Source organism: Strix aluco, chromosome 10 (genome assembly GCF_031877795.1).
Source record: "Strix aluco isolate bStrAlu1 chromosome 10, bStrAlu1.hap1, whole genome shotgun sequence".
Taxonomy (NCBI): domain Eukaryota; kingdom Metazoa; phylum Chordata; class Aves; order Strigiformes; family Strigidae; genus Strix; species Strix aluco.
In genome coordinates this window covers 8,521,761-8,541,027 of record NC_133940.1, presented here as the reverse complement: position 1 = coordinate 8,541,027, position 19,267 = coordinate 8,521,761, and the positions used below count along the sequence as shown (strand labels likewise).

The 19,267-nt window shown below is 46.2% G+C and overlaps 1 protein-coding gene across 1 annotated transcript in view; it reads right to left on the bottom strand.

Annotated features, from left to right (window-relative positions):
- Positions 1-7,146: 7,146 nt before the first annotated feature.
- MAMLD1 (mastermind like domain containing 1) overlaps positions 7,147-19,267 on the bottom strand; it is an 83,759-nt gene continuing 71,638 nt past the window's right edge. Inside the window, exons 3-5 of the mRNA XM_074835147.1 lie at positions 11,214-11,360; positions 9,645-9,726; positions 7,147-9,352 (exon numbers count right to left, since the gene is read on the bottom strand). Of these exons, the coding sequence (XP_074691248.1) occupies positions 8,334-9,352; positions 9,645-9,726; positions 11,214-11,360 (1,248 nt within the window). The 3' untranslated portion in view covers positions 7,147-8,333. The remainder of the gene's footprint in view (positions 9,353-9,644; positions 9,727-11,213; positions 11,361-19,267) is intronic.

Sequence of the window (19,267 nt, the reverse complement as noted above, 5' to 3'; positions counted from 1 at the left end):
CTTCTAGCAAGTTTCCTCTGAGAATGAGTCTGATGCAATTATTTCTCTGTGTGTCTAGGCATACCCCCTCCACTAGATGATTTTGAACTGTTGATTAATTGTACCAAATTCAAAATACACTAGGGGTCTCAAGATAATTAAGTTTCACAAAGTAGACAACCAGGAAGAAGGGGGGCACTTTCCAAATACTCACCAGTTCACCTCTTACAGCCTTGGATTCCCATCAACCATTCTTCACAGCCAGACATGGCAGTCCACAGGTTATTGTCACATGTGTGAAAGATTATGTGAAGAAAAAAGAGGAAATGTATAGGTGTGAGAGGAGATAGATACCAAAAAAAAAAAACCCAAACAAAACCAGAAAAGCATACCTTAATTAAAGAGTCAGAACAGCTATAAATGCCAGCTGCTGTTTGGAGAAAAACTGGTCACGTTAAAGCTGAATTACGAGTCCAAGAGCAGATACCCACTTGGAGTACTCATGTAGCTGAACAGCATGAACTCAGTGTCTGAGTGGCTGGCTGCAAATAACTACAAATGCACAATTGCCCGCACAAATTGTGAAAGACCAACAAAACACTGATTTTCCAGGTAGGTTCAGAGCATGGCCTGAAATTCATTGGTGTAAAAACTCATTTCCCTTTTCAACAAGGGATTGGGTTCTCAGTCACTCAAGCAGCAAAACTCAGCCTGTTGCAGCCAAGCATTTACAAGTATTTAGTTTAAATTTTTCTTTGGATACTCAGTCACCCACTGCAGGCAGCAGGAACTGCTGCTTTTGGCCTGAAAAGGCCAGCTGTAGGCTAATCTGCTTTGCATGGCCTGTGCTGTGAGGGGAGTGGGTGCTGCAGGAGGCTGCTACGGTACCACGAGGCTCCTTGATCTGGTTGACACAGTAAAGCAAAGACATGGGACTAATAATAATACTTGGCACTTTTACAGTCCTAGCTGCTCAAAGCACTTTATCAGTGTTAACCAATTATCCCTCAAACTATCTCTGTGGAAGGGGGACTATCTCAATTTTATGGGTGGATAAACTGAGGTGCAGAGCTTGGCTGGGACACTAGTAGCCTCTGATTTATAGTGACAAGCACAGCACTGGGCTTGAAAGCCTCCCCAAGCAAAGGAAAGGGCTCTGCAGAGCCCCAAAACAGTATCCCATGGCGCTCGGCTGCGCAAACCCACCCAACCACACTCCCAGCTCTCCACTAACATTTCTGCATGTTCTGGTCTGAGCACAGGCTCTGGGGGAGGTGACCATGCTACAGGATTTGGGGAGAGGTCATCCCTGTGCAGAGAGGGGTCACTTGAGGCTGTAAGTAAAGTCCTAGCCCTGATATCAGTCTCCCGTGCATTGGTGTGCCCTCTCTCCCTCCCTCTCCCTCTGTCCTTCAGTTCAGGTTCTCCCCAGGTGATGTTACATTCACAGCAATCCCACTTTGGCAACCCGGCCACGGCCAACCTGGCATTCTCATGGGAAGAGTGCACCCCGCTACCCGGAGAAGCAACAGTCCCAGCCCACGCGGGAGGAGCTGTGCTGCACTGCGGCTAACGCCGGGCTGCTCCCCCCCCGCACGTGTGTCCATTGTCCCTGCTGCGATGGGAACCTCCTGCTTCCTCTGGAGATGGATCAAACTCAGATCTGTCCCTTTTTTCCTGCTGTCTCCCCACAGGTCTTTCCCTTGTGAGCTGTCTGGGTACTTGCTGCATTAGTATTGGTAGTATACTGCTACATTATTTCAACCACAGGTCATAAGCCAAAGACCTTAACAGAGTAAAGATCTGGAGGTTTGAAGCAGAAGTAGGACTCCACCTGCTCTTTGAGATGCACAGGTGGCGCTTTCAAAGAGTTTGTTGGCCAAGAAGAGTGAACCACTCACGTTTTCACAATGAGCCCCATCCCTGCGGCAGCGAGGTGTGCCGCGTCCCAGAGCTGGGAACAAGGTGCTGAGTAAAGCAAAGAGCTTGCACAGAAGATGGGTGAAATCGATGGCTCATCCTCCACTGCCTACCTGCCGGACTGCATGCTCTCCCTGGACAGAATGAGCCAACTGGCTCTTGAGGTTGGAAAATTAGGACACAGAGGGCCCTGACTCACAGTCCCATTTTGCCCACAACAGGCCATACAGAAACAACCAGCTTCTCCTCCCAGATCTGTAAAACAAAGTCCAAACTGGTGCACAGCTACTGACGGTAATACACAACCCACGGGCTATGAGACATGGCTGCTAGTCCTGCTTAACTACACTTGAAAAATCCTACTGGTGTCTGCCTGCCTCATTAGGCACTTAAATATCTTTGGGATTCGAGTCCTGAGCCTTTCGTGCCTCACGGTCCCCCACTGCTAATGGACATCATCAACTAGCCTGAAAGGGCACAGGAAAAAATATATATATTTATTAAAGATTGTGAGGCTCAAACAGGGGGTTAATGGGAACCGCTTAGGCAAATAGTGTAGCCAGCTAATAGGTGAAAGAGAATAATAATTTATGGGCTGAGAAGAGGAAAAGAACACAGGTCCTGGTCTGCCAGGTAATTCTGTTTCCCCGGCTGCCATACAAAGCCGGCAGGTCTGACAAGGAGCAGTCTGTAAACTTGAAACAAAGCATGTTTCTGCAGCTGGATGGAGTCAAGCACAGCTCTATATTAGCAAAGAAAAAAAGAGATTTCACAACTTTATAGCTTCGGGCTGGTTTCCCTTCAGGGAGTGAAAATAGGCCAGTCTCACTACCTCCTGCCACTGCCCCAGGTCTTGTCTGTCCCAGCCATTCATCAAGCACAGCACAGCTTCAGGACGTGAAACCAAGCAGGGTCAGCACTCGGGTCTTTTCGCTCCTTGAAAAGGGATTAAAACAACATCAGACCAATTAATATGTCCTTTTTTGATACAAATCTGACTCTGAGCTTAAAATGGCATTTCTTTTTTCTTTTCTAACCAAACGGTTTAAATCTCAGACATTAAATTGCAGGATCATAAACCTCGATAAGGGCAAAACCAAATTGTGATGCACAAAACCCAGGAGTGTCTCACTGGTTTCTGGCTCTGACACATGTGAGACCAACAGCAGGGTTCAGCCACACAGCAAAAGGCCCTTTTGGCTGTGGGGACAAATCATTGCTGTAGCTGTGGGTTGTTTTAATTGACACATAGCCGTGATGCAACCCAGACCACTGTCATGCCAAACTCGAGAAAAAGAAAAAAAATCCAACCATCTCTACTTTCTGAGCTCAGAAAAGCAAAGAAACCGGGCTCCATGGCCCTACCACGTGCATGGTCATGAGTCCTTGGCCACACAGAGGGCACACAGCCCAACACCAACACTCACACACAGCCCAACACCAACACACACAGCCCAACACCAACACACACGGCCCAACGCAGACAGCGCGAGCCCTTGTGAGGCACATGGCTGCCTCGGGCAGAGCGAGGGTGAAAGCCAAGTCCCAGACCTGCCGCGTAATGCGAAATGGATCAAGACGTGTATAAAACAGCATATTTGTTCTGTGCAGTGCTACAAAACCATCAAGTGAGCGGGCAGGGAGCAAAGAAAATGGCTGTGATTAACTACAGCTCTACTGGTTTCAGCCTGGCTGCTTTAATAAGGCGCCTTTCCCCGGTTTTATGCAGGATTGTACACAGGAGGCCTCTTGACCAGCCAGAGTCTTAAGTTCTCAGTAACTCCTGCAGCTGCCAACCAGTACTTGTGTTTTAGCTTGCCCAGGAGAGACCATTACTGGTATTTAAAACACCTCACTCTCTTTCAGACTATTTTTTTTTTATTATTTTTAGATTTGCTGTATATACAGCAGGGAATAGAAGGTGAAACAGGCATTAATTTGGCATTAAGCACCAAAACCTGAGCTCAGCCTGAAGAGATGGTTGGGCAGATGTGCCAGGGCCAAGTGTTCCCCTGGGAGTGTGTGCCACCTGCCCTTCCGTGCAGACACGCAGCAGGGGAGGGGGCAGAGCCGGCGCAGTGGCCGGCCGCTCGCCCTCACGCCTTCCCTCATCCTCGCCGGCCCCTCAGCCCAGTGCCAGTGCAGAGCGGGTCCTCTCCCAGAGCCACCCTGCGCGTCCCCATCACCTCTCCTGCCACGCGGGGCCATCGGGGCAGGGCCGCGAGGCAAGTGCCAGCCTCTCACCAGGTGCTCGCTCCTGCTCCCACACTGGTGTAAATCAGGGGTTACCCTGCTGCAGGCAGTGGAATAGCTCTTGATTTACGACATCCTACACAAGAGGAGAACTTGACCTTACACTTCAACATCAGTGCAGCTTCCTTTGTTGAAAGCTTCTTAAGAAAGACATGTAATCAATCCTGGAGAGCCACCGAGCAGCAGAGCTCAGGTTCTGCATAAGTCAGGGCCAGGCTTCCCAGGGAAATTGCCTGATCCAGGCTCCCATGACATCTATCCCTAGGCACTCCCTGCATGCTTTCTGATGGGAATGATGTGTTTTTCTGTTTTGCCTTTGTCAAAAATGCGCTGCTTTAGATTAATACAATTCACAATGAGAATTTTTCTGTAGTAAGTCCAACTTACCTATGCTACTAACCTTTCAGACAGACAGGCTTTTAGTGAGCTCAGGTCTTTGGAAATTCTGGCCTTTATAGGCATTTGATGTTATTTTAGAATCCAAGAGGAAAAAGCTTACTGCCTTGCCTCTGTTTTCATGGCCATAATTATGAGGGCAGTCTGGTGATGTAACTTGTTTGGGAAATAAATGATAGCTTTCAACAGCGAGTGCTCTCAGACACTTCGTTCCTTGTAACTATTTTAGAAATCCAAATTCATTTTGCGCTTCCACAGCACCAGATGCTGCTCTTATTTATGCCTGTGTAAATCCCGTGCTATACCACTGCCTTCAGGAGACCTATTCTGTGTTTACACTGCACGCAAGGCAGCAGAATTTGGCTCATGGTGTAATTCTACGTACGCCTTGAGGTGTGATCTGGTAGTAAATACAATGGGAGAACCGTGCAGAAGGATTTAGTCTTCCTCACTAGCTCTAACTATTTGCCTTAGTGATATGGACTGTGAAGGCGAAGGCAGGATCAAACCTTGGGCATTTTCACACTTTAAATGGAGAGAAGAAAAAGGGAAGGCAAAGTACAAAGGTATTTTTTGTCGAACAAAACAGACGATTTATTGTGATAGAGGCATTACCTGACACCAACCAGAACTGCAGTGTTAGTGCTCCGGTTGCTGAAACATTACCCTGCGGTCATCACGCCTTCACCCTGCACATCCCTGTGCTTTGTGCTCCAGCCCGAGCTGCAACCCAAGCAGAGCACTGGCCATGCAGTTATGTGCCAATCCCTCAAAAGATATGTTGAAGAATCAGCAGTTACAAGTACAACCAGAGACAGCAAGATAACAATAATACTTAGTCCTGCTCTTCCAAGCTCGATATAGTCCTGACTCCTCACAGCACCCCTGTGGCAAGGAAAGATCATCATTCCCTCAAGACATGAGGAACTGTGATACGGAGGGGTGAAAAGCTCTAGCAGCTCAAAAGCTAGACAAAAAAACAGAGTGAAAACAAGTGGGTACACAACGCAGGTACAAGATAAATTCTGTGGGAAACAGTTGGCTTTTGAAGACGTCCCCCCCACACCATTTGTAACCCAAATCTTGCAGAAGTGAAAAGCTGAAAGGTGCTTTGACACAAACAAAATGAAGAATGAAAAGAGGGCATTTTTGTTAGTTTTATTAATATCCTAAAGAAGAGCCTGTGGGCAGTAGCCTTCTCTGCCATCTGTGACCGCTGTGCTGCTGGCCCGGAGGGGGCGAGGCGCTGCTGGCTCCCAGACCTGTGGTCAGACCCGCTGCTCCATAAAGCAGCGAAGCCCGACCGCAGCCAGCGCTGCTCCCTGGCAGGACACAGCTCACGACAGAAAAGCTGCTGAAACGGTGCCAGTTTTCACAGCCAAACAAACTCACCTTTGTCCTCGCCACAGACGTACTCACAGGCATTTCTCCCCCTCTCTGCTGTCTGGAGGCGAGTCGGCATTTCTGTCTCATTCAGACACTTGCTGAGTTTTACAGCCCATTTTGGGCAATTGTTTGGTGGGGCTGACTTCCTTTGCTGGAAAAACTGGCTTCTTTCTTCCTCACCCTGGTTTCACAGAAGTACACGCCATTCTCAGGACGAAGCCGGTTCGGGGTCATTCCCCTCGGAGCCTCTTGCACCACGAGGACCTGCCTTTGCCATCACAAAGCCACACAGATCTCCGACAAGGCCGGGGGTGGTTGTGCCTGAGAGAGGTCTCTGGCCCACCTGAGCACTGGCAGCAGAGCTTGTTCTCGACTGCTTTAAACTCTGTCTGGCCCCTCTCATTTTGGACTTCAGGAGCTGTTTTCGGCCATCCAGCTCTGGAGAACAGGCTTCTAGAAGGACCCACGCCAGGGTGCCAAACCCCTCCCTCCAGCATGGATCAGTTTGAGGGAGATCCTCCCCCCCCCCCGCCGGAGATTTCCTCAGGCTTGGCCATGACCACAGTGTGCCCAGGACAAAGGGCAGCACTGACACGTCTTCTCCACCAGCCCTAGGAAGCTGAGGTGGTGTCTGGCCCCGTTTAAATGAGGCAATTTTAGCTACAGATTCTATTTGTGCATTTATTTAAGATTGCCAAAATGTTCCTGTTCCTTCCCACCCCTCCTCCAAGGGCAGACACCAGCTCTCCTGTCATTTCTGTGTCAAAGGAGTGATGTGCTGTACCCGGCACCACCCTCGCTGGGGTTGTGGAACGAGCCAGGTGGGAGTGCACTGCAGAGCCCCACCAGCTCTCCTCACCGCCTCACGCTGGGCACGGCTCTATTTTCTGATGGGCCAACTGGTACGGGCATTTAGAAATAAGAACTGTCACTTAAATAAACATGGTGCTATGTAAAGAAAAACCCAACAGAGATTAATTTCACGTTCACCTATAATTACACTGGAAAAGGAGAGCAGGCCTAAGAAATCACACCTTAAAATAAAATTAAAGCCTGCTTCAATTCTTTGTCTAGCCCATTTCTTTTACTAACAGCACACACACATTTGTACAGGTTATTAGATTGACGTTGTAGCATCCTGGACAAATCAAATTAATTCAAATATCTGCAGGTATGAAACACTGTAGCTGAGAAATGAGCACATAAACTATATGCAGTTTTCCCCTGGCAGTTTATTATGGTATGAAGAAAAAAAACATTCTGTGCTTGAAGCTGACGTTATATTACAAATGTATTGCGAAGTATGACGTGACTATTAAAATATGATTACACAAAGTATGAACATTTTAAGAAGTTTACAGTACAGTGAATCTTTTATAAACAGACTCTTAAATATACATAGGACAATAGTAGCTGACAGAAAAACATCAAAAATTAACTATTAATGTTTATAGACTTTTCCCCTGAAAAAAGTCTCACATTAAAACAGAAATTATGAAAAGCCTTAAAACCAGGAACAAATCACCTGTACACTACAAATATACATGGCAGAGGTGTGCAAACCAGAGCTACGTTTTTACGGAAGGGTACAGTCGCCTGGCAGCATCTCCCGCGCCACCCGCTTCAGGCGGCGCAGAGCCTCGCCGGCCCGCGATACCCGCACACGCGCGCACACACACGCCGGGCAGCGCCTGGAACACCGCAAGCACACACTCACTGCAGGACAACGGACGGCACGGTGTCGGTCGAATCGACCTGCTGGAGTGTGTCAAGTTGAGAACGTGGCCGCGCTCTTGCAAACGGATCTCTGCGGGCAGATCCCTGAATGCACCGGGAGCCCAGATGGGACCTACATACCAGAATCGGGCTGTGAGACTCAGCTACGAGCGAATCAGCAGCTCCTTTTATGGATTTTATTTTTTTCAATGCAACTTTTCAATCTTTCCTCTTGATATGGGAGAACAGATGCCACATTTGATTTCTGCTTAGTCTGGTTGCAATGACACCCCTAGTTCATGTGTTAAGTTATGTCAAAAACATAAGTATTTTATGCTGTAATACACAGTATTACTGAAACTAACAATATTATTTGCATATTTATAACAAGGTATAATGAAATCCCTATAATAAAACCAAAAGGTATGCTATAGATTTATTTACAAACAGTCCAGCAAAGAAGTATAAATACTTCTACATTTAAGGTTTAGGAAAACATAATTTACAAAATATTCAAATATATACAGTCATCTGAAAAACTGCCAATATTAAACTTTGATGCAGGCAAAGAATTGGCTGAGTCTATTCATTCTGTACTGAAAGAGGCGGCGGCTTTCACGGGTTGTCTGTTATGTTCAAAAGCCATACGTACGTTATACACAACGAGGCTGCTTCTCTCCGAGCTAAACGTGTCCGGAGCTTTGAGCATGCTGTCCCAAAATGTCGTCTATCATTGTCAGATTGTTCAACCACTCTTCGTCGTTGCTGCTGCTGTTCTTCATGAGGGAGTCGAGGAAGTCAGTGTCACTGCAGTTTGCGGGCATGACCGAATTGCTGTGCTGGGACACAAAGTCATACTGCGGCAGCTCGGCGGCGGCGCTCATCCTGCTGAAGGCGTCGGGCGGCTGGCCCGTGGAAGGGTAGCTCGGCGGGCCAAGGCCCGAGGCAGGGTTGAGCTGGTTAAAACTGGACACTCCCTGTGGCATTGATTTCATAACATTCATAGCTGGCAACGGTCCTCTGGTTAAATTGTGTCTCAAGTTCTGATTACTCATTGAGCTCAAGCCCTGGCCAGACTGCCCCATGCTCAGTTTTTGCATCTGTCTGACCTGGACGCTGGGAGCGATCTGGTTCGGGGGCACTACGGCCTGTTGGGAGAACTGCTGACCCGGTGCACTTGGTCGCACGTTCTGTTTGGAGAAGAGAGTGTTACCGGAGAACTGCTGCAGGCTGGTATCCATTTGGCTTTGATTTGGCATTCTTGGCACAGCGGTCGGCGTCCACATCTGGGCAGATGAGTTGGGGTAGACGTTAGGGATTCTTGGCATGCTCGGCTGCCTCAAGTGTTGCTGAGTTGCAGAATGATTTGCTAAGGAAGCAGAACTGAAGCCTGCCATCGGCATTCCTGGCCGCGCAGCAGAGTGGCTGTGTGCTGTTTGGCACCCCGAGTTCATGCCCAGTGAGTTCTGGCTTGGCCGCAGCGGGATGTTGAAGTCAGAATTAGGTGGAAAAATCCCCTGCTGCTTGCCAGAGTTGTGCGGAATCATCACCATCGTCCCGCTGCTCTGGCTGGCGGTGGCCGGGGCCATGCCAGAGCCCAAGGTGCTCTGGAGCATGGCTGGGTTAGACGGCAGCATGCGGTGGTTGGGCGGAGGAGCTGGCATCACCTGGCTGCAGTCAGCGGGAAGGGGCTGCTGCACGGCTGCGCACAAAGGGACACGTTAGCTGGTGAGCACACGTTCACCCTGGAAACATGGCAGAGCCTTAAAAGGCTGCTGCGCCGTCTTTCTCTTTCATTACATGGGCCTCTCCTCTGTGCTCTTTGTAACAGAGTTATTACTGGAGCGATAAGGAAATGGGTCAATCTCGTGATATGTGATAAAATGTGAAATGTTTTTATTTCAGGGCAGAGAATCATTAAGCACCCTGTATTTAATCAGACCCCAGGCTCTGGCTCCTCGAGGCTTTTTGTAACACACCGTTTCCCTCCTTACCTTGAAACTGATTGATCTGCTGAGCCGCAAACAAGCTCCTCTGCTCGGATGTTACTCCCAGCATATTCTGTCTCTGCTTTTCCTGGAAAACAAGGGGCATAATAGTCAAGTTGCAGCCTCCTGACAAGCAAGAACAGCAGCAGACACTTGAAGTGTAGCCACTGTCATCATTAACAATCCCTCCCCTACACACACACACACCTCTGATGAGACTCAGCTCAGACAGTTCATTTCAGACCAGATCTTAATTTCTCCCATGCCCCTTCTTGCAAAGGTGTCCTGACAACAGCCCAGCATTAGGACGCGCAGCCTTCAGCAGACGCTGTGCAGGCAGCCCAAGGGGAGCTGGACACCCTCATGTTCACCAGCTTCTGAGTGAAGTGCAGCACAGCCGGAGGCTGCAGGGATCCTGGCGTCTCCCCAGCGCCTCTCGTGCTGACTATTTGGACGTGTTCTCTGAAGTGCCAGATCCGGGGACAAAAGGTGCCCAAAAGTCTATTAGTGAACAAACAGGATCTGTGGCAGCATTGCAGGGACACACCGACGAAGAGGAGACTGCTGGTGGCGGTTACCCTGTCTGGAGGACAGCTCTGCTCGTGTGTACCATCACCTTTTGTGCTGGTTGCCACTTCTAATCAGAACACAGCAGTAAACCACAGGAAGCCAGGGATCCTCCGCAGGTGCTGCCCGCGCAAGGCATTGCTGGCTTCCTCCAAGTGACCCAATTTGCGTCTCCCACTATTGAACCCCAGGACCTGCCATCGCACTTGCATCCTTGCTGAGGACGGCAGCTGTGACCTGGGGAACTCCTCGTGGACGGTGGAAGCTGAGGCCTGGCTCCCGCTGTGTTAGAGCAGCACAGATAAGCCTGAAGCCAACTGATGACAAGGAGGCAGAGTTGGTTTTGAAAGGGAGTTTGATCAATGAGCAGGACAGTGCTTTGCTGAGGGTTTCATTGCACTACTCTTCTCATTTCCCATCCAAAGAAATGAGCCTCCTTGACCCAAACCCAGCAGCACGCTCAGAAAGTCAGAGGCAAATGTTCAGTGCTGCCTCACCCAACCCATCTGTGGGACTCTCCCATCCCTGCTCCTTCACACAGCATGTTACAAACCTCATACAGGGACTTCTGTTGCTAGAGTCCAGCTAAGTCCAGGACAAACTGAAGCCTAATATCTGCTCTGGTAACTCCCCAGGGAACCAGAGAGAAAGGCAAGCATGGAGAACATCTCTCCTGGGGCTGACTCACCCTCCAAGCCTCCCTTCTCTTCATCTTCCCTCCCAACTCTGCGGCTGACCAAGGATGACAGCAATGATATGGAGGTGACTGAATCCTTCCCTTGCATACGAGTGGGCACAGCTGCACTCAGACTTGCTGAGCAGCACTTGGCCTTGGCCTCTCTTGGGCATGACATCCTGGACTCACCACAGCCCTAGTCTGACTCAACCCAGCAATTCCAGGTTCACTTCGTAGTGTTTGCTGACTGGTGATTTCCCCATTCCAGTTAGTCCTGTCCTTCCCAGTGAGGTGGACAGCACAGCAACCCACAGAGGCACTCGGCATCGTACCTGCATCAGCTGTCTTTTCATTATTTGCTGCTTCAGTAAATGGTTCCTCATCGTGTATCCATTCACCGTGGCTGGTGCCGGCACAGAGCCTCCGCTTGGGATGGAGCCCGGCTCCTGAAGTCTGGCAACAATTCCAGGATTTTGATCCTGCCAAGAAAGATGAAAAAAGAAAATTAATCTCATCAGGGAGATAACAACAGAAGCCCTTATCCTCTCTGCTGATGCCCTCTCTCCGGTCTTTGGCTGTCCTAAGGCCAAAACACCTTGTGGATTCGCTTGGACCCGCATGTCACGGTGAGGACAGTGAGGGGCAGGGCACTGCTCTGATTTCTGAGGATCAGCACAAGAAGAAGTGAGAGAAGCAAAAGGTTAATCCAAAATTCTTTGTGACTAGCCCAAGGCTATGGGACTGATTCACTACCATTACTGGAGTCACATGGCTGCCTGGCTGGCAGAAGGGATGTGAGTAAAGCGTCACATTTCCCACCAGTTCCCCAACTGTTACACTGAAAGACATAAGGAAAGAAAAGTTGCATCAGGGTAAGATTTGGCAACTGAACATAAAGGAGAAGCCTACAGTAAAAGTAAACAGCAAACTAAAGGCAGAAGAGGAGAAAAGGTGCCATCAGACCAGGGACCCAGAAAGATGAGGAAGACATGGTCCTCGGACTGAAGTGGTTCTTGTGGGTTCCATGATAGGACAAACAAGGAGAGCTAATTGTGAAAGGAGGGGAGAGCATGACAAAATGTAGGGTCAGGCCATGGCCAGGCACAAATCAGTAATGCACTCGGTCTGATTCCTGGCTGATGCAAACTGGCCTTGCTGTAAGTCCCCAGTGAAAGATCTGAGATGGTTCTCACCAGCTAGGGCTTGCCTCCAAAGAAAGAGCATTGTGGGGAGAAAAGAAAAAAAAAAAATGATAAGAACACCATAAAGACACAACCCAAAAGGGGGAAGAAAAAAAAAAAAAGAAGTCTGAACATCTTAGGATCTGACAGGTAGTCAGGGAAATACAAGAAAAAAAAATGAGGGAAGAAGTCAAGGCCTCACTGAGGACAAGAAGGGAAGCGATCCTGGAAGTGCTGTACCCAGGCACAGCAGTACCAGTGTATTCCCCTTTCTCCATTTTCACATCCAGCTTCTGTATTATTTATGGTGTTTTGTTATTACTGGCAGGGAGAAGTATGTATATTATATCCAGCATCCTTAGCTGGGCCATGCTTCCTTTGTTTTCAGAATGGAAGCCCACATCCTTTGTTTGAGAATCAATGTTATCAGGAGATAAGCAAGAAGAAAATGGTTGTTGCCTTTTGACATCTGACAATTAGAAGCATGCTCAGATGGAGAAAACAGGATACGAGCCATGTTTCAGAGTGGCCAGGAGAAAGCCTTGGAAGGCATTTGTCACCAGGCAGGCTTCTTGGGCCTGGGGCACCTTTCCACAGCAGCTTCACCATGAGGAATCACCCAGCTACTTCCAAGATATTCTTTGTAAGAGTGATTACCAAGAAGGTCACTGAAATTACTCATTTTTATGGTGCCTCCTTTTGTTGTAGCACTTTGGTCTATTATGCAAAAGCACAATTGATGAAATGTAAATGCCTGCTAGATAATTTACTAAAAGACACAAACCTGCAGCTCATCACTGCTCTCATTATCATTCCTATTCATGGGCAGTCTCATAAGACTAGACTTTATTACTGGTGCTTTGCTTACAATTCTGGTGGACATCTCTCCTCCTCCCCCTCCCCTCCTACCCATTTTACTCCCTCTCTCCCACAGAAAAAGAGGGAGGGGAGGAAAAAAGTAAATATGATTTACTACAGATGTAAATATGAAAGTTCATGTAAAGCTAGCACTCTGCTTTCATGTCAGACAGGATTCTGCAGCCATAGTTAAGCTTTGAATAATGCAGATTGCCTCTAGGGGAATATTTGAAAGTGGAGGGATTCAGTTTGTGTACTCTGCACATGAAAGACACTGAAATGTTCATACCACCAAAATCCCTGCCATCTATCCAATTTCCTCCAAACTTGTCTTGTTGCGTGCAGAGGGTCTGTGCTTACTGAAGCAAATGAGTTTAGTGCAAGGACAATCATTCTGATGTCTTGCTCAGGGCTATTGCATTAACAAGTCATAACATTAAAGTCTCTTTTCCTAATCATGTCCACCTCATTCTAATTTCTCCTAAACATCATCAAGAAAATAATGTTGATTTTTCCATATTATTAATGGTAAAGAAGTGTAAATCACATTACTAATTGCAGCTCTTGTGCTGTGGCAGTACAACAGCTTAATTATATGGGATTTTCTGCAGGCACCCTATAGCAATAATGACAATCAGCAAAGTTCATTTGCAAATATACAGAATGCGTTGCTGAGTTTTTCAGAGCAGAGTTGTATAATACTTAATTAGCCAGTAAAGAAACAATCTATAGATATAAATTTTGCTTTTGGGGAAATTAGGACAAAATAGCATACATGGGAAGACACGGAATGAATTAAAAATCTTGCCTTCTACAAGTTCACATTTAGGTTAAGCCAAAAAAAGAAAAAAAAGAAAAAGGAAAAAGTTCTCTCTTTTCACCACTAGTGGGAACTACTGTATTCCCTTACAATAAAAAATAACCACTTAAACGTCATGACTAAGAATAGCTCTGGTGTAGTCTAAAGGACACTGCTATCTGTACCAAAGGTTAATGAACTTTAAACATTTTTCCTTTTCATCACTCCCCAAGAAAAATCACTTTCCTTCCCATAGTAAGGCCAAGTCAAACAAGCCATAATCTTGACTTGTCTGTAGTTTGGACTATCCCATTTTAAAATTCAGGAAGACAGCAAAGAGAGGAGGATTCTAGTGTCGAAGTCGGGAACGATGGAAACGGGTGTTCACACGCAAAGGGGCGTGCAGCTGAGCCAGCTGTAAGCTACACCGGAGGGCACAGATGGCTACGGGGGATTCTAATTCTTCAACTTAAAAAAAAAAAAAAAATGTGTTTGCATGTAGGTATTGGGTTTTTTGCCAGTCTTCCCTCCAAAAACTCATATTAAAACATCAAATGGGCAGAATCCCTAACCAAACGGCACGCCACGCAGACCTGGAATTGGAGAGCATGTGTTGGAGAGCATGTGTTTCTGTTGCTAGGCAAAGTGTCGCACAGCAGGTCCGGAGCTCCTGCAGCACTCCCTGGGCTTCCCAGTGTGGCAATTTCTGTTCACAAAGGCACAGGGGCTAACCACGGTTTTGACTGAGTAGCTTATGCACTAGTTTTGAGAGCAAGGAGAAAAGAATCAGGTTCCGGGTTTGCAGGAAGGTATACTGTTTCTGTCGGTATTCCGCCACTGACTGTAATTGTAAAAGCCATTGCACAGCCCAGTGAAACCAGTCCCTCCCAGCTGCCCAGCCGGTGCACAATGGCAGGCTGTTCAGGCTGGGCAAACGCCATCTGCAAATTACTGCGTCCGACTGTAGTGAGCGTGTCGGTCTGGTCCAACAAAATATTTGGGCCACCACTTAATGGAAAGTGTGCGAACAGTCCCACTGAGACCTACCACATATATTTATGAATCTACATCCTTCTAAAAATCCACTGATGAGCTCGACCTGCCCAGCCCCATCATCTGATTACATGTAAGATGCACAACTGCAGTAAATAAGCACGGAGATGAATTGTTCTATGTGAATGCGGTTGATAAACTCCAGTCCTCAGCACTTAGTTATATACCCAGTAATCACTTTGTGGCTTCACTTAAGCGAGAATGAAGAAATTTATGGCCTCTGATTCCTCTGAATCCTCATTAACAAACAGTCCAAAAAGAATTTAAAAGCAAGACTTTCTGAGGATCTGAGCTAGAGCTTTAATTGCCCTGTGTCAAATATGTAAAAATCCCTCTAATCTTTAATAACGGGCATTCATTGTTTTTTAGGACTATGTGAAAACACTAAACTCATTTATCATTATTAAAGTTTCCCATCTGCTCTTACGGTGTAACTCCAAAGAATATAACAAAGAAATGTACATGTTAAATTGTATTGACTTAAGCCCAGAGCTATTGGAGATGTACAATTTATTTCAGTGAGGGCATGAAGGGGACTGCAGGCTGCTAGACAGAGTCATTTGTCCAATGCTGAAAAGACAGTTATCTGCACCAAAATGGCTCTTGGAAAGGCACATTTGCTTTATAAGAAATAAGCTGCCAGGTGAGACCATTCAGCATTATGTTACAGACCCAGACAATAAAACTAAGCCATGAATTTCAATAGTTAACAGATGGACTAATTAAAGACTGAATTCTTTGTGGTTCTAACAGATAACCAGGTCACAGCAAGGTTACTGAGAGAGAGACAGGCAGCTTTGCAAATTTCGGTAGATATTTGCAGAGTCGGGGAAGAACTGCACTTCCTAACTGAAAGCGTTAGCAGCAGTGGAAGAACAGAAATGTGTCTAATTAAAAATGTGTATAGTACCTGCATTTAAAAAGTTTATTCCATTACAAAAGACACTGCTGATTTGAGAAATATTCCCTCCACTTTCAATGGGGCATCCAGCTGAATCCAGTAATTATAGAGCTTAAAACAGAAGGGTTGTGGAGATGAGCCACAGCACCCCAGCATGAAAGGAAAAGACGAAAGGAAATGGGTCGCTCAGGGTAAATGTTTGCTGTAAATACGAGAAAGGGACAAACTGCTTTTTGCACCAGGTTTTTTTTTTTTTGTAACCAAAGATAACATAGCTTCAAGTATTTACCAAGACATCACACAGTAAAAAAAAAAAAAACAAAAACACACCAGAGAGGAAAAACATGGCTACAGGACAGTGCCACTGCTCTCCTCCGAGGCCCTGCCTGCTTGGCCGGGGACTCTCGGTGGATCTGCAGGGACAGCTATTCTCTAGGGGTGGGGTGAAGTTTCACTAACCAAGTTTTGTTCTGTATTTTAAGAACATCTGTTACGTATGGGGAGTTCTGTACTCGGGTGAGGAAATGCAAATACTAGTTTCAAACTAATGCCTCTGCATGTCCCTGTGCTCCCGCCTACCTGCCAGTGGATGGTCTCCTGTCTAGGAGGTGTGCTTGCATCTCCCTGGGGGGGGCTTTCATGCCTGGGCAGGACTTTGCTCTGAAGTCCAAGGACTAAGACTCCTAGGCACAACAACTCCTCAAATACTACAAAATAAGCAATTAAAACACTAATAGTATTAAAGTTGCCTCACTCATAGAATTTCACGGTTGTAAGAGTTTCATGTCCAGATCCACAGAGAAGCCACACACAGACTCCCGGTGTCTCATAACTTCCTGTTACGGGGCCCCACAGGAAACCTTGATGCCACCTTCACAAAGGAGGATCCTTGCCTCCACAGCTGTTAATCCAAGTAGGTACTAAGATGGTGAATCTGTTTGGCCAATGCATGCAAACAAAGCAAACAAAATCCAGGGTCATGGTTTGGCAGAATGATCGTGTCAGCCCACTCAAGAACGTGATGTCTGTGAGATGCCATGATCCTTTGCTTCATGCAGAAGTCGGGGGTTACGTATGCTTCTTGCCTCTGCTTCTTGCCTTTAACAAAACTCTCCCTTTGCTCTTTGGAAGTTTTCTGTCTTTTCTCTCTCCTCTATTCTGCTCACAATTCAGAGATGCTCTTTGAGATAAAACAGTCTTTCAGTTCAGAAATACTCCAAAGCTTTTTGTTTGTTTGCGTGTTTGTTTTAAAACAATGTATGAACATTGATAAAACAAACTGTGCACCTCAGTGGATCTTTTTTTTTACCCATCTTTCACTCACTTACTTGATATACAAGCATGTGAAATACTACCAGACTCAAGTTTCTAAGCTTATCTTGGGGGCTGTCAGTCAGGAAAAGGCTTTGTTTGAAGATTGTAAGTGATCCACGGGTATACGGTTTTGTTTAAAAAGAAAAGTTCTTTTAAGTTTTTCTTTCTTTTCATACAGCATGAGCATGCACAGCTTCCTTCAAAGGTAGTCCTCCTTCTTTACTAGGAGCAATGACAATATCACCACACCTGTCTAGCAATTGTATCAGGATCTCCTCCCTTCAAGCAAAGCAGATGAAACACTAATTTCCCTATAGCTGCTCTTACACGGCATGCTGTTGAAAACAAAACAAAATCCCATCAAAGTATCCAAAGTGCTTTTAAAAATGCACCCAGAATTTTAATAAGATGGAAACTGAATACATGTCCCCTCTTAAAAAAATTAATCTGATTAGTTAAAGCTTTTGTGCAAAGACTCTACCAATATTTTCAGAGCTGGTTTCATCCATCAAAACATGCCGTTGAAGAGCAGCAGCAATCAGATCAACAGAGAGACAGAAAATGCAGAGTGAATTATTGAAACAGTGATTTTTCTCTTAGACGAAAACACATCCTTTAGCAGGCGAGTTGGAATCAAGCTGTGATGCTGTTACCAGCATCACGTTGTTAGAAAGAACATGGGGAACAACTCTGGGAGCAGCCAAGAGCCTGAGGCACAACACGGATGGGAGAGTTGGTGTATCACAGACACACACACAACCTCCCAGGGGTTGCGGTGCTTGTAAGGATGCATGATTGAGACTCCAGCAACAGCAGCTCCCCTGCAGATAGATCCTTTGGCCCAGGTGAACTCCCTGGCCACGCGTGAAGGCAGCCCAGAGAACAGCTCTGCTCCACCATCCCAAGTGAAAGACAAACCTTTCAGGAGGAGTAGAGACCCGCAGAGGCTCTGCCAGACTCCTGATGGCAATGGGACCTAGGTACCTGCAGTGTTAATACACTTTTCTTCCACCTGAGAGCAATGCTGTAGGGCTAGACTTATCCCCACCAGTCTTTGTACCACCATACTTTAACATAAACTGTATCTTATTTTTATGTGTATACACCCAAAGATGCAGACATGGGTGGTTTGTACCTGTCTATATAACATACAGTCAAGATCCAAAATTGAATTCTCTGCAAAGAACAAAATATTTATATTTGGCTTGTACAGCTATCATGATTCTCCAACCCTTGACACCACACTCTTGTTCCCATGGAGGGCAGCTTGCCTATAAATTCAATGAGATAATCTAAAACCGTATTTATCTCACCCAATTTCGGCTGGTAGTCCTTCTGCCTGTCTCTACAAGGTTGCACTAGCTGTGATGACAAACTACAACATCTCGTATCTATAAAGTGGTTTGACTCAAGTAATCCTTGTGTTATGTCAAGGCATGCTCTCGGAGGTGTCGATGAGATTCAAAAGGAGCCGGGTTAGCTCAACACCCGACAGAGAAATGCAGTGACTGGCGAATTTATGTATTAGGGAGAGCAGAAAAGATCTGATAAAAAAAAGTGAAGATTTCACTCTAACAAAGTGAAAGTCAGGAAATCTTGAGCTACTGGGAGAAATTAGTTATCTACCTGCCCATTTCTGAAAAGCTCTGCGAACTGCAGTGAGGTGGTCTGGATCACAGAGATTTGCGAATCCCTTGATTTCTCGAAGTTAATGTTTCCATGAATTTCTTTTTCTTTTTCATGCACAGGTTCAATTTGCAGAGACAGATGCCCGAGTCTTGTTAACTTTCAATAGCAGTTGGCTGCCTAACCACTTCTGAGAAGCCCTTTGCATGAAAACCTGCTCGTATGCAAAACCCAACAGTATATACTCCCGATTTCTCATGTAAGTGCATAAACAAAGCACCCTCTGGCACAAAGTATCACATCACTTTTTCAGTATAAAACCACTCACGAGCTTACTCTTTCCTAGCAGATGAAACTATTCAAACACCTAAAATGGCTGTATCAGATCTAATCAGGTGCCAAAAATCACCACCATGACTTACAAAACAAAATGCAGTGATAAATAATATGCTAAAATAATGGATACAAAGTAAGCTGTGACTAGGTAGTCCTCACGATCAAATGATCAAATTTTTAAAACCAAGATATTGACATGTTAAAAAAGAAAAATGTATTAAGGTGACCTTGAGTTAGGGGAACAAGGAGCGATTCCATTATTTTTTTAAATGGAAATTATTATTAAAACACCCGAAGCTGAACTGCTGTAACCAAGTC